Source organism: Pezoporus wallicus, unplaced genomic scaffold (assembly GCF_028554395.1).
Source record: "Pezoporus wallicus isolate ANWC-B61680 ecotype Strahan unplaced genomic scaffold, APGP_CSIRO_Pwel_v1 contig_5069, whole genome shotgun sequence".
NCBI classification, from domain to species: domain Eukaryota; kingdom Metazoa; phylum Chordata; class Aves; order Psittaciformes; family Psittacidae; genus Pezoporus; species Pezoporus wallicus.
In genome coordinates this window covers 7,454,464-7,470,552 of record NW_026642361.1, presented here as the reverse complement: position 1 = coordinate 7,470,552, position 16,089 = coordinate 7,454,464, and the positions used below count along the sequence as shown (strand labels likewise).

General features: G+C 42.6%; 1 protein-coding gene across 1 annotated transcript in view; it reads right to left on the bottom strand.

Annotated features, from left to right (window-relative positions):
* Positions 1–16,089, bottom strand: part of PTPRB (protein tyrosine phosphatase receptor type B) — a 58,961-nt gene that overhangs the window by 35,401 nt on the left and 7,471 nt on the right. Inside the window, exons 3-6 of the mRNA XM_057429351.1 lie at positions 13,254–13,492; positions 8,426–8,702; positions 1,524–1,802; positions 904–1,161 (exon numbers count right to left, since the gene is read on the bottom strand). Coding sequence (XP_057285334.1) covers positions 904–1,161; positions 1,524–1,802; positions 8,426–8,702; positions 13,254–13,492 — 1,053 coding nt within the window. The remainder of the gene's footprint in view (positions 1–903; positions 1,162–1,523; positions 1,803–8,425; positions 8,703–13,253; positions 13,493–16,089) is intronic.

The window sequence follows — 16,089 nt, the reverse complement described above, 5'->3', positions numbered from 1 at the left end:
ATCAATACTTCTCTGTGAAAAAATAACCAAACCCAAATAACTGAACAACCCAACATCCAATTTTAAAATTCTTAACCTACTCTAGTTTTTTTTCACTTCTTTTTCAGAAGTGCAGCTATTTTGAAAGCCAGACAAAAGCAGTCACAGAAATTATTTCTTGCAAAACTCACAAGCTTTACATCTTAGGACAAGGGGCAATGGGTGTAAACTGGAGCATAGAAGGTTCCATGTGAACATCAGGAAAAATTTCTTTACTGTGAGAGTGACAGAGCACTGGAACAGGTTGCCCGGGGGGTTGTGGAGTCTCCTACATTGGAGATATTCAAGGCCCGCCTGGACAAGTTCCTGTGTGATGTACTCTAGGTTACCCTGCTCTTGCAGGGGGGTTGGACTAGAGGGTCTTTTGAGGTCCCTTCCAGGCCTTGGGATTCTGTGATCTCCCACTCAGCTAAGTAAGAAACATGGAGCTAAACTGTTTTCAGTACTGTGAAGTAACCAGTCCACACACTGCCTAAATTCACCGAAGTTCATACAGGAGTCAGATGGACCTCTTTCACAGATACAAGGTGATATTAGCGCACTTTGGCTCAAACTGTTAACACCGAACTTCACATGTTTAATGAAGTTGCCTACATTAAGCAGTTAGCTGCAGACACCCTAGAAGCTAATTTAGCAGCTAACTTTGCTGCAGTACTAACTTAGGGAGCTAAATAAGCCTATGGTGTCTCTAATTCCCTCTATAGCCTTTGGAGAGAAACACCTGCCAAGGGTAATTCAGCCACTGAAGTCTGCAAATATACACTTTTAATATAAATCACTTATTTTTCTTTAACATGTCCTGTGGTATTATTAAGACTACGGTCTTAGCTTCTTGCTCTGTTGTGATGAATTCTGAAATCATACCTGTCCTGACTGTTCGAAAACTGTTGCTCTCCAAACCTGCAGCCTGGGTTATGATAGAGAGGTTATAGAGGTGACCTGCTTTAAGTCCTGAAAAGGTGTAGGAGGTCAGAGGATCTTCTTGGTGAACTTCATGAACCGGACCATGATTATCCAGTAAAAGCAGTCTGTAACGTTCCACGTACCCAGAGCCAGGAGACCATGAAGCATGGATAGTGTCTGTTTTGACACTAATCCGAATATTTTTCACAGGGGATGGCACTGTTGGAATAATATAAAAAAAAAATCACATGCTGAAGGCCTAATGGTTATCACCACAATTTCAGCTATTTTAAACAGATTTACTTCTGAAATATGTTGAGTTTCTTTAGGGTTAGTGAAAACCCAATCTCAAATTTATGTCCAAATACACCATAACAAAATGCCTGCATTCTTAGCAAACAACTCTTCATGTTTGTCAGAGATTTGCTTTTTTCTACTTACAATCAATAGTTACTGACATATATATGTAAAGATATATATCTTGCCAGGAAGAATAGTTACATATATTTGTTAATTTCAAAATGCAGAACTGAAAAATACCATGCTTTTATTCAGATGAACTACAGTAAAAAAAATCCTACCTGTAGATCCACTTATGTGAAGTTCTGGGGTACTCTTATTTCCAGCAACTGCAGTGAGGACAATGTTGTATTTATTCCCAGGGATGAGACCAGAAAAAGTATTTTCTGGTTTTGAAATTCTTCCTGGTATGGAGGCTTCTTGTATCTTTTTATTATCATGATCAAATAACACCAGGTTATACCAGTCCACCTTTCCTGAGGAAGGTTCCCACTGAACCTTCAAGCTTGTGAATGTAGTTTTTTCCTTATTAACTTCAAAATGAGGCGGCGATAAAGGATCTGTAGTTACAAATAGAAAGCATGAGCATTTATACACTTTTGAGGGCAACAACGTTTTGGTTTTAGTACCAATTTCAACCACTTCAAACAGATTCTGAAAGCATACGCTTCTGCTCTGCTGTAGTATTGTTCATATAAATTGAAATAACTCCAAACGCTACGATGGATAAACTTTTAGGAATTATATTTAATTGGGACTATTCCTCTGAGAAAAATCTCAGCATCCATTACGTTGTTTATTAAGGAGCTCTCAAGTAAAATCACCTGTAAAATACAATATACTGTAAAGGTATTGGCAAACATTAACCAAATTGAAAGACTCTTGCTGCTTGTATACTCCAGGTGTATTTCATCACAAGACTTCATGCAAATCCAAAGGAATATATTACTTGTTGATGCACTAAGGTATTGACATTTATGTCTCCCAATAAGGTTAAGAAATTGCATATTAAAAAGGTATTGTAAAACAACACAAAGCAGCAAACTCAAGCATTCACAAGTTGGGGAGATAAAGAATAAAGGTTTACCAACAATTAATAACTAAATTTGGCTTCCACATGAGTACACTCTGTGATACTCTCGCCTAGAATCAGACAAGACATCAGGGAGTGTATGGTGCCTCCAGGCTGCCAACCGAGGTCTCCATATGAACTATGCCTTAAACACAGAAGAATAAGACCATTTTTCCATTCCAGTCGTTGCTGCCTGGTTCCCTGAACAAGGCAGATGAAAGAGTGTGAGATCACATAATTAAAAACTGGACTGTAAAAGCTGCCAAGTCAAACCTACCCCTACCCTACAAATACAGCAGTAGGAATATCACGGGGCTAGCAGCCTCTAAGCTGTTTTTAATTCAAAGCCTGGATGGTGAAGAGGATTTAACTGCTTCTTACTCTGCTGAGTACATATTGGTGACAGGTTTTGGTGGTATGCTCTGTCAGTCACATATATTAGGAATTTCAAGGCAATATGTCCACCCTTGGAGACATTCAAAAGCTGTTTGGATATGGTGCTACACAACTGGCTCTAGGAGGCCCAGCTTGAGCAGGGGGCTTGGACTAGATGATCTCAAGAGGTCCCTTCCCACTTCAACCATCCTGTGATTTTATGACTGTGAAAAATACTGTGTGAACCCAGGTCTCTGCTTAAATGCAGATTCCTGCTTCGGACCACAGAGATACTAGTGCTCTTCACAAAAGGAGATAAAAATTAAATTAACAAAAGCAATACATAAAAGTCTTCTTTTCTTGAACTCTTTCTGAAAGGTCAAACTAAGTCTGCTTAAGTCTGGAAAAAAAAACAAAAAACAAAAAAATCTCAAGACCAAGTACATCAAACTTCAGGCCAAATAGTTAAAACTTCTCCCAGTTACAGCAATTGAAACAGGTTTTAATGAAAAGTGTCAGGAAATGTTAACAATAGGTCTGACTACCAGCTCCACCTATAATATATACTAAGCCACTAAAGACTATTATGTTGGCAAAAGTGAATAGTGGGGGTATAATCTTGTTCCTTGAAGGCAATTGTTCTAATCACAAAGGTCAAACTCTGGGAGTCAGAAATAAATTCCAGTGCTATATATGGTCAGATGCACAGACAACTGAAAAAAGTTTTAATTTAACTGACCAAGAGAACAGTCATGATAACTGTTGCGAAGTTTAATTTGCTGACAAAGTTCTAGTAAGTTTGACTGTTCTTTAGCCCTGCAAAAGTAATCAACACTGTAATCTGCATTATTTGCCAAATTCTACAAAAAGAAGACATCTACATTTTTAGAAGAGATTATACTCGTGAATGCACATTTATATGATTATACTTGTGAATCTACATTTTTAGAAGCGATTATACTGTCCTGGGTAATCTGTCTTCTAAGGTGAATTAGCAAAGAAAAGAGTTGCGTGCCTAGAAGGTGAAGTTCAGAAATTCAGACTTTATCTAATCTATCTGGTCCAGAAAACAAAACACTCAGTGCTTTGTACATCCGCTAGAACAAAGGAACAATGAGATTGGGAAGTGCCTGGGCTGAAAGAGCCCTGGATGGAAACAAACACTTAAAAAGCCATTTACATTGTTATACAAGTCTCTGCTGGCAATGATACAATACTGATATATCACAGAAATAAAATATTTTCACAAAGATATTTTTATACCATTTGATACTATATGGATTAATGTCTCCTGGTTTCAAAGGAATCTTACAGAAGACTTAATGTTGAGTTATACTGCACCCCCATCCACTTTTTGGGAAGAGGATATACCTTCTGTGCAGAGCTGCTACAGATACATTTTATAGAAATGATAGACAGGTTTATGTCCCATCCCAGTGACATGACTCCTAGATGCAGCCTCCAAGCACAGAAACACTCCTGCCTTATGCAGGAGAAAAAAAAACCCTATAAACATGACAAAGATACAAGCCTAGGACTCAGTAACAAGGAATTTCTGCCAGTCTCAGCAATCTTCATACCAAATTTTCCATTTTTTCCTAGTTTTCTCTATTCATGAAACAGTAACCTACTTCACAAGGACTCTTCTGACGAATAAGTAAGTGAAGAGGGTTGATTTCACTGCCTTTATTAAGTTCCAATACACTTTCTGGAGGGATGATATTCAACCTAGAAAATCTTTAGAAGATGGTAATTTATTTTCTTCTTGTACTCTGCGTTTTGAGTAAACGATCATAACCATTACATGATTATGGATGATAGGATTATACAGCCTATAGTCAGAGCCATGTCACAGTAGTTGTTCCTACAGATGGCTAACAAATCAGATTTGTCCCAAATAATTTGAAATTTACAGGACTGAACACATGGCCAAGCCATGCTTCTGGCATTTAGAGAGTTACATATTGCAGGGGAAAAACACTCTACCAGTCTGTGTTTTAAAAGGTAGGTTTTTTTAGCCTCTTTTCATTAAAATATTGAGCAGTTTACTGACAAAAAGTGATTTACCTGTTAGTGTTCTTAGTACAGGTGGTTTGGACTATGTATATATAACATACTGTATCACTACAATATATTTTTAGAAAACAATGTTGAAAAAGGCATTTGTAAGCATACTGTAGAAGACATATTTGAAAGCAGGGCAATTGCCAAGTTGTTCTTCATGGCTGTCAAGACCAGTATTTCAAATCTCAATTTCAAATCTCAAATGATAAATTTAATGGTAATTAGGATCTGTTTATATACTATTAACTAGAATTTTAATTAAAGAGCTAGTCATTCACTGAAAATACACTACTGAAATACACAGTTATGCTGGTACACAGACATTTGGAGAGTTGACAACTTAAAAAGTATTTTATCTGAAATTGAGAAAGACACAACCCTACCAAATTTTGTCATGGAGTCACTCTCAGTCACAGAAACAGTTTTACTAGGAACAACAAAGACAATAATACAAAAGGACGGACAGGTGCATGCATTGTCCCAACTTTACAATGTCACGCATGCTGACTAGTTGTATGGGTTTATGTGCTGGTTTATGTACGTATATATTAAAAAATATAAAAAATGGTAAATATGAATGTGAAACAAATATACAGACTTATCCCTACTAACATCTGTAATCTCAGGTTTGCAGTGGAAAATTTATCTGTAGCTCAGAGCTGATAAGTCATGTTATCAGCTTTTTCTTCATTTCCTATTCTACCAAAATAGCACAACTGCCAACACTGTATATGTGTTTGCATGTGTATACCTGCCTTAGACACTATATACATGACTGTATTTTCCATTATTTTGGAGGACCTATTTTAGTTCTGCTCTAGAGGATTAAATACTTGGCATTTTAAATTGACATAGATCAAAATTTTTTTAGTAAAGAGGCTCCACCTTAGTGGACTGGTGCAAATTATTGTATCAGTATCCATACATTTTTAGATTTCAGATCTATGGATCCACAAGTGAAATAGAAGCTGCTTCTCTGCTCAAAGATTCACAAAGGGTCTGGTGTTACTTGAGAGTTTATGAAGTCATGATGAGCTGTGAACTTACTCCATTGGAATATCAAACTTGCAAACAAGATAGACTTAACTCATTGACATAACTATGATTTTAATGTGAAATCCAATACTCAGAAGGCCAAATTAACTCAGGGATTTCGTCCTCTCCAAGCCTTCACATTACAGCTGCAACTGTGGTATGCATTATGCATCACTTTCACCTTAATTCCTTCGTCAGAAAAGATCATACTCAAAATTTAACAAAATATTTTGGATTTTATGGGCTACTCCAGCACTCTGTATAAGAAACATGATGAAAACTGAACTCATAACAGGAATGAGCACATGAAAATTTTAACAGGACTGAATATAAGCAAAAAGTTAAAGTTTCCAAATTAGGTATATAAATGAATCTGCAGCTTTATCTGTGTACCTTTACCATATCAAGACAAGACAGATGTTCAAAACCTCATTTTGCAAAAGTAAACAGATGAGATGGGATTCCTCTCACTTAACTACAATCACCTAGACTTCAGGTGCCTGGTTGAACCTAGACTCATTTTGTGGTCAGTGGAGAAAGCTGGGCACCTGCAAAGGACAGCTTAGCCTATCTGTCTTAGACAAAGAGCTCAGGAAAGGAACCTCACTGAGTACCAAGGTCAGACATCGTATTTTTAGATGGCTCAGTTCCGCTACCATTCAAATGAGTGGGAAATCTGTTTACAATATGGTTGAAAATATTGCACATACTTCCATATTCACAGGATAGTTTCCAGGAACACATGCCTATGGACAGTCAGGCTCAGTAGGTCGTAAAACAAAATTACTGCCATCAAGTTACAAAGGAACAGGTGAAAAAGAGCTTCCAGAAAACTGGTTTAAAATGCTGCCCCTAGTGGAAACATACAGAGGAATAATCCTCACTCATTCTGCACTGAAATGCATGGTATTAACAATACAATATGGGTTGTTGACAGGCATAACAAATCCTACATATTCTTTAGAAAAAAATAAAGATGAATGTTGGAACAATATATAAATAATAAATAGATTGACAACGTGTTTTGAACTCCATCAAGCAATGCAACTGATGTGATGAAATCAAGAAAAGCAAGTAACCATGGAGAAATCTTTGCAGGAAACCTCTACAGTTCCTCTATTCTTATTTTACGCTTTTGAATAATCTCTGACGTCCAAAACCCAAACACAAATCTCACTTCAACTATGGTCCATTAATTTGCAGTGTTTCAACCTAAACTTTAATCAGTCTTTTCACACTGATGTCAGCTCAGCTACATAATATGACTATAAACAGCAGTTGCTTCCATGCACTTTTATCCTGCAGCCTTGAAAAATCTATTTACTGATAAAAAAATCTTAAATTACATGTATAAGCTACTGTCAAATGATAATGTATTAATCAAAATGCAGACTAAAGTGGTATCTGCTTCTTCATAAGTGTTCGACAATAGATCTCTACTATCTAGTAACAATGACTTATACCTGTCACACTGATAACAGTTGATCTATTCATTCAATTTTCAAATTACAAGTCATCAATATTGAAAACAGTTGGCATGATGCATGACATTTAAATCACTGTCTGCATAGAAACCATTACTCATTTTTACTTGTGCTTACTGTACAGCTACACCAGAAGACTTGCTGCTAGACTTTTTTAAACTTGAGTTATCAAAGCAAATCAATGAAAGGTATTTAATGCATTTCTGTGGTTAATGCAGTGAAAAGGGTCTGGCAGCAGACAATGTCTCTGAACAAGTAATTGTTAAGTATTTGTCTGTTGCAATCTTCGATACTACGACTGCAAAGTACCTCTCAGAAACTAACACTTAAGGAGTAAACCAGGGAGGTATTTAGTGATGGTCCGATTGGACAACACTGCATTTCATCGTCTTTAAAAGAAACACTAATACAGGTAGAAAGAGCTCGGTTTCATCACTGCAGATGGTGGCTCTATGTCATGCACAGCTTCGCAGCTGAGCTGTTCACATGCACGCACAAACAGGCATGCGGAAAGGGGGCAAGGAAAGACAGAACTCTGTCAAGCTGCTGGGACATTTTTACAGCCAGCCATGGGTGTGACACTGTAAGTGCTCTGCACACAACTGTACATTGCAACACCTCACTGGTTGTATTTAAGGAAAACATGCAAGCAAGACATTTCAGCCTTACTTTCTGACTTTCAGACTCCGGTTAGAATAAAAGTACAAAAAATGGGCTGAAATAGTAAGTTATCCTTGAACTGGATCTACCTGTCATGAAATAGGCTGTACTTTAAACACAGTAAATAAACTACCACCTGAGGAACTATGAAGCCAATACGTTTTCATGAGCACAAATCATTATGGGCTACTACTTCTTATATTCTGCTGGATGGCAGCTCAAGAAAGTGGCAGAAGCACATGCACAGCACTGACCCAGTCTCCTCACAGCACCTTCTCCTTTCAAGCCTGATGGGTTAACCTTTGGCAGTAGTTATTTCTGGCAGCAGCATAACGAGAACTCAAGCACAGGACAGCTACGTCCAGCTAAGATTGCAGGTTTACCGCAGCTGTAAATGCACTGCCCACCTCCTGCCGCAGCCAGCCGAAGCAAGGGGCCTGGATGGAAAAGCCCGGGGTCCCCCCCGAGCACCTGCCGCGCCCCCCTCCCATACCTGTCTGCACGGAGATGTTGACAGCATCCCCAGCGGCGAGCGGCTCGATGCGGAGCAGGTACCAGGTGCCGGCCGCCAGGCCCCGAACGGTGCAGCCGTAGGAGCCGTTGCCCGTCGGGGCGGGCTGGCAGCCGACCGCCTCCCCGTCCTCGGAGCGCCCGCTCAGGCTGAAGTTGCAAGCTCTGCCCGCGGCGTCCCACCGCAGCCGTACGCTCTGCCCGGCGACGCGCCGCTCCGTCAGGTTGGCGCTGCATCCCTCCGCCTCCCCCGGCACGGCCTGCGAACAGCGGGAATGCTCTGAGGGACCCGCCGGGCTCCGCCAGCCATCAGTGTCCCCCGGGCGCTCGCCCCTCCATCCTTCACATCCCGTGCTCGAGGGCTCGGCTGGGACCTGCGAGGGGCGACCCCGCACCACCCCCTGCAGCCGCTCACCTTGGTCAGGGCCAGCGCCGTCCACAGGGCGAATCCCGCTCCATAGCTCAGCATCGCAGATGGATTTTAACCCCGAAAACCCCCGCGGGGAAGGGAGGGGAGGAAGGGGGGCGGCAGGGGTGGGGTTGGGGGGTACTGAGAAGCGAAGTGGCCGCGGCGGACCCCGGGGGCCCCCCGCTCCCCGCCGGGCTCCGCGCGGCGGCCGCCGAGCCCTCTGCCGGGCCGCCCGCTTGCTGCATGCGCTCGGGGCTGCCCCGGCCGCCTCGCCGCCTCCTGCCACCGGGGTGGGGTGCGGGGGCTGCCCGCCGCCCGCCCGCCCGCGGCTGAGGAGGAGCGGAGGAGGCGGGGGAGCGGCCGCCGCTTCCCACGCTGCCATTCTGACCCGGGCTGACTCTGCCGGCGCCCTTCCCGCCGACTTCCGCAATCAAGAGACGATTTCCTCGCTTCTCGCTGCAGGGGGCGAAGCGCGGCAACCCGGGACCTGCCGCTCCCCCGCGCCCCCCGGCTCCGGGGTGCCGCCCCGTGCTCCTTGTGGGTCCCACCTTCCTCCCGACTCCTCTCCCACCCCACCTCCCTTCCTGCCTCGCCGCTTCCTCCCGATGTCGGTCCCCCGGGTTTTCTCTCCCCGCGTTCCTCCGGGCTCATGAAGGCCCCTCAGGCAGCGGGGTGCCGGCAGCGCTCTTGCCTCACGCCGGCTGCACCTCACGACGATGCCTTGCCTCTCCTCGTGTGTGCCTCGCCTCAGAGCTGCCTTGTCTCATGTTTGCCTCACCTCCTGCCTGCCTTGCCTCACACCTGCCTTGCTTGATGGGCAACCTCTCCTCACATGTCCGCTTCTCCTCATGCCTGCCACCTCTCACTCTCACCCCATCTCCAGGCTCACCCTCCTCATAGCCTCAGCCACCACTGAAGTGCCATTCCAGCTCCCATGTCCCAAACACTCATGTCTTTAGGGGTTAGCTGCAGACCACCAAGATATCCATCTCCCTGGCCCGGCAGCACCACAGCCAGAGCCACTGCAGCAATGAGAGTCCCTACACACCCAACAGAAAGCAAGAAAGTATCCCTGTATTCAACTGTGCACGACTTTGAAATAGCTGCAGCCACGGCACAGCTCTGTTTCTGCCATGCATGCCCATTTCCTTCCTGTTTAGGTTTCAGCCTAATGTGTACTCAACGTGTATGTGAGGGAAAAGAAAAGTAGACAGAAGTGTTTCAGACCTTCAGAAGCTCAAATAGGCAAAATCTAGCAGCCATGGGATAAATCTGAGGTTGCATAAAGGGGGAGGAATTTACTTTCTTCTATGGGAATGGCACTTTTCCGCATCTTTTTGTACTGTATGGTGCACATGGGTTTTTAACTTTTAAAAGCAGGACCTCAAGCAAATTCAGTACCATGTCTGTTTCACTTTTGTCCCATTTTAGGGAGAAAAAGGTGCTAGGGCTTACAAACATTAGTCTGCCTTTTAGGGGATCCGCTGCCATAGGATTTTTCAGGCATCAGCCTGTCAAGCAAGATACCAGTGTATGAAAAAACCTTAGCTCTTATTCTTCCATTCAGAAATCGAAGGTGTGAGCACTCGTGGAAAGCTTCCTCTGTCCCAGTGGAGCCCCTTGACTGGCCCTAGGGACATGGCACTGACAGTTTTGGGCTTTACTCTGCAAAGCTCGGGATGGTTAATAACTGTGAACATCACCTTAAGTGAGGATATGTGTTGATTATTATGCCATCCTCAAGACCATTGCAGAACAAGATCTCTCATTGGAAGAGATGATTTACATACTTCAGACAACAGGAGAGACTGTGCCCCAAAGAGCTAGTGCAGCGATAAACCATCTATGGAAAACACAAGATGTGTGCATCAAACCTAAACTAGGACTAAAATGACACAGGTGTCTTGTAATGTGAGAGAGTTTTACAGTGTAAATTCATCTTTAGATGATTGTGGGTTTTGGACCTAATGGCATAAACCACACCAACATTTTTCCAGCACTGGAGGGGAGCAAATCTGAATGCTTATCAGGACATTTGAATTACTTCAAACCCCTCTCTGAAAATGACAACATTCAGAGTAACCTGCCTTTTCTTGGACATAAAGCTGCTGTAAGGTTAAGATCTGACACAGATGTCTATGCCAGCACTGGAATAAAACAGGAGGGGTCCGTCAGTCACTGGTAGGAATATATTTATATAGAGTAGCCAACATAATACGAGTGATTATTTCCAGACTGGTATTGAATAAATGAGCTCTTAGCAAATCAGCAGTCACACAGCCTTTAACACTTACTGATCTGTGCAGCAAGCCAAGAAACTAATTAAAAAAGAAAAAAGAAAAGAGAACTGGAAGTGAGTTTCTGGAGTGGCCAGACGTGTCTCTAATAGCAGGTTCCAAAGTCCCTTTCAGGCACTTTCCCAAGGTTTCCTGACTTTTTTTTTAACACCAACCTCTTTCTCTGCGTCTCTCTAATCAAAAGGAAATGGGCTTTGCATAGCTTTTGTCATGGTTTGAAAGTGCAAGCTGCATTTTACTTGAAGACCAAGGCTGCTCTAAACCAAACATTTTGTCCAATTGAAGTGTTACCACTTTCCGTCCCCCTTCCCGCCTGCAATGGGTATGCTCACAGCCAAATAACATCAAGGCTTTTCTTCTGCAAACAAGAGGACCTATCCCAGGCAAATGCAGTTCATAGAAGGTATTGTCCTCCTACAACAATACTTGGTGCTTACACTTAAAGACAGGGGAACAGAGATGAAGGCCAAAGATTTTAAGTTAGTGTGTCTAAGTTGGTGTATCTAGATTCAAATGTCCAGATCTGGCTGGAGGCTCTAAGGGACAGATATTAATGTTTTGGGTTGTTTCATTTTTTCATATGCTTAGAGTGGTTATCATCAGGATTCTGGTTTGGAAGCTTTGACCTAAGCAACTTGCTCAGTACAAATCACGTCAATCAGGATGTGAACTGTGGTAGAAACACAGGAGGTAGTACCTGTGGTACCATGGTACCATTTCTCTAGCACTGGTGGGTTTATTTAGGAGGAGTGCTGGAGGCAGTTTGAGTAATATCGGATTATATAGGACATTTCCATTTCGAAGAGACTAGTATTCTGTGCACATGAACGGAGGGGATAGGGAAATAAGCTCAACCTGCCTGCACCAAGCCGGAATAATCATATTTTAAAAGAACTGTCTCCATCAGCTATGGAACAGTGTGCAGTGCATCCATCATTGGCTCAATCCCTTCCCCTACAACAGCAATGTCAGGCTTCTTAAACTTTTGAGTTGGTTATTTGGGTCAACATAGGCCTGGTGATGCTGCTTCTTCTTTCTCCCTGTCTCTAGCAATGTTGTTCATACCAGATTGTACAGATTACTCCCAAATAAAAACCACATTTCTTAGTCTTATCCACAGTAACACTGACACCCAGAGTAGTAACTGAAACAACATGTTTGCCCCAATATACTGACTGCAGTGTGCTCTTCTGGAGAAAAAGCCATAGAGAATTTAGGGATTTTCAGTTCCAAACCACTGTGTGTTGATAGCGATACAGTGACTAATAATTTCCTGTGTGCTTTAGCTCTAATTGTCTGTGCACATTTTGCCAGTGGTGATTCCAGGTTTGTTCTCACATTACTTAACTGTGCCTTTCATAAAAGGATGTGGAGGTACTGAATGCCCACTACTTAACTGTGCCTTGCAGAAAAGGAAGACTTTGGAAACTGATGTGGAGGTACTAAATGCCCAGTGGTAGCTCCTCCTCTGGATGGGGCTGTCATCCCTGTTCCCCTCCTCTGCTAGGGCTGTTTGTGGCTGGACAGAGCAGAGATCAAGAAGTGGCTGTGTGTCCCCACTCTACCTATCAGTCGGTAGACAATCTGACCAAGGTCAAGGCCAGGGTTGCTTGTAAAGCAAGCTGAAGCCTTCCAATTCACTTGCTTTGATCTGTAAAACATGTATGTAATTTTAGGACTCAATTATCCTAAATAAGGTCGTAAAACATACTGCAATTCTTAGAAGGTAATTAGAGCTGGACCTTCATGTCATGCAACAAACCAGTGGCAGAGCCCAAGTCCCTGAGAACAGATACTGCTTTCACTGCTTCTCGCATATACTGAACACTTCCCTCAAGTGTAGAGACTTTCCCAATGCATTGTGCACACCAGGATTCTGCTGTACGGAAGCGGCAGAATTATTCTGCAGCTGTGCTTCTAGCAAAGGGCACTGTCAGCATGAGCAAAGCATCCCATCAAAATATAGAACAAAGCTTAGTCCTCTAGCTGGCTTTTTTTAGGCCATAGCTGGCTTCTTTTAGGCCATAAAACATCCACGTGCAATAGCTGTCAGGCTCCACAGAGTGGAGCAGGCTTAATAAAAATCAATAATTCTTCTGCCTTACCTCTTCTGTAGTGCTAGAATATTGACTAGTAGTGGTTGGAATCCAGGCTTTCTCTGTTACTGCAGATCTCAAGTCAAAGTAGAGGTTTTCAATGAGATTTTTACTGAAGTGTTCAGTCACATTTCTGATGAACATCTCTGTGCTACTCTTCAGCAGATTTTCAGGCCTAGAGGTAACAGTGTCTAAAGGGTGGGATGTAGTTCTAGTACTCCATACAGAAGTGTCTGCATCTTGAACACCTAAGGCAAATAAAGCAATTAAAATTAGCTCTACATTTTATGAACAATTCTTTAGTTCTCCATAAATGTGGCTAATACAACTTTTGAGTAGTTTAAGTGCACCTGTCAGTTCTATAGCTTTTGGGTTTCAATGCAAACATGTATTTTGCATCAGTACCAAATTCTGTACAGTACAAAAGCAGAAAAACATTCATTTTTCTGAACATTCACACCATTCATTTTAAACATCATTCTTCAATGATGCTGAAGTGAAGGGTTGTATGTTGTCATTAACAGCACAATGCCTTCTTTTCACTGGGAGCTTTTTCACTGGCTTGGGTCTATTGAACAGCCCACAGTTTCAGCTTTATATGGTCAGTATACCCCCTCTCCCCTCCTTGTAAGTACATGGACCAGATTCTCATCTGCCTTTTGTTGGTTAACATTCAAAATATGGCTTTGTTCAAGGTAATTTTTCAAGATAATTTGTTCAAGATATTTTTGTTTTATTTGAGGTACTTGTTCAAGGTAAGTTCCTTGTGCCCATACGGGATGTTGTTCTTGCTCTTTTAAATCAGTCCCATGCAGAGGCCATACTAACCCCTGACTGCTCTCTTCCCAAGGTTCAGCTAACAATTGTATCAGTTAACTGAAGTGTCTGCAAATATAACGGTGGATTTGCTTTCTTAGTCACGTATCCTTCAGAGAATGCCAAAGTTGCAATTAAAGCGCAGGAAAGATTTTACTACACATTTTTCCTCCACATTTTCATGGCTCTTCCTCCCCATTGGTATGTATTTAATATCCTTTCTTTGTGGCTGTGAGGGCAGGGTTCAAGCTGTGGTGGCCCCTACATCTGGTAGCATCACATTTCAGCTAAGTGATTGGGATTACTCACTGGCCCCTTCTCCTGACAAAAAGCTGCCCTGCCATTGCTGGAGCACAGCTAGTGTGCATTGGCTGAATGCCCAAGACACTTTGTCTGTCCTTGAACTGGGGTCTCCAGCATGACAGAGCCTTGTTTTGCTGCTGAGCCACTGGGCTGGTTGCCATTTATAACAATTTTAGCTCACAAGCCCCCTTGAAAAAATAGTAATGACTGGGTTAAATTGAAGCAGAAGCTTCCAAATGTAATTACTTGGTGTGCAATTACAATGTCTTAACAGGCCAGTGTGTGATTACCTCTTACCGAAAAGATCAGCGGGTGAGCTTCCATGAAGTTAACATGGTGGTGTTCTTTTTGTATATGTGTAAATACATATGTTAACATGTTTATATAAAGAAACTTGCAGCACTCTCATTTGCATTCAGAAATAAAAGTAAGATCATAAGCCCTTGTAAGAGATGCTTCCATGCAAGTGTTTCCTGTGCTTCACAGCACACTGCCTTCACCTGGTATGGGGTTTTAGACCCTCTTGAAAAGGATTGGTTTGCTGGAATAGGTTGATACCCAGATTAAACGTTTCCCCTCCTTTTATCTAACTGTGCTTCTCTGGGAATATAAAAATCCAAGTGTCCATTTAATTACAAAAACTGCTGATCAATTATTTTTCCAAATCAAGGCACTGAAAACAATACTACATACCCATTTCTGCTCTCTCTTACACCCATGCAAAGGGCTTCATTGAACTCTCAGGCCTGGTCCAACACTGCATGATCATCCTCATGCTGCTGTGCTTGCAGAATCCCCTGCAGAGTGCCTGTGGTGCAGAGTCTGCTGTCATCCTACATCATGTACCTTCCTGGCCCCCACCAAAAGACAGGGAATAGTCTGGCAGGGGCAGCCCTGTGCTCAAGCTGTCATCAGCTGCTGCAACAAACTGGTTAGCTGACACAAGTCCAGACTTTGTCTAAATTCCACTCCAGTCATTGCTCCTGGGAATCTCTTATTAGTTGGGGGTCTCTGAGAGCCTGTGGTAGGCAACTAGAAATGCTAGCCCCAAGGACTTGGAAGGAGTTAGGCCTGCTGGCTCTGCTTCTCTCAGATAATCTCCAAGTTCAGCAGGGATTAGAATTTAAAGGTGGCTGAAAAAATAAGTACATTTGAGTGGTTAGCAGCTGCTTAGGAAAAAAGGCTACTCAACTGGGTTCCTAAATATAGATTTACACACCCAACTTACTTAAAAACACATAAAAAAAAATCTTGGCTTTATTTACAGATGAACAGCAGTGATTCCAACAGGAAGATGTTTGCGTTCCAGTGCAATTGTGTTCTAGGAAAGCTGCTGCTCCATAAAAGGGAAGCTGGTGCTGCCAGTGACATTTATGGGAACTCAGCAGACAGAGGATAACCAGCATTCCTGGTGCAGGAGATGACAGGAGAGCTCAAAATGCTTGGTCCTGAGAAATGTTCCACCAGCCTGAGGAGGTACTATAAACAAGCAGCTGGTCATGGCACAACCCAACTCCTCTTGTTAAGCCTGGGGCTACCCTAGGTTTACAGCTAAAGGATCTTTCCCAGCAAAGACTGACAAGAGTCTGTGACCTGTAACTTCTGGACGGAAATGGCTTGCATGTAGTACTGTGCCATACTGGAACTTCAGATATACAGACCAGCACTTTCCATGTATCCTGCATTGGACTAATAGGGTTCATATTTGCCCTCACTTCAAGAAAAT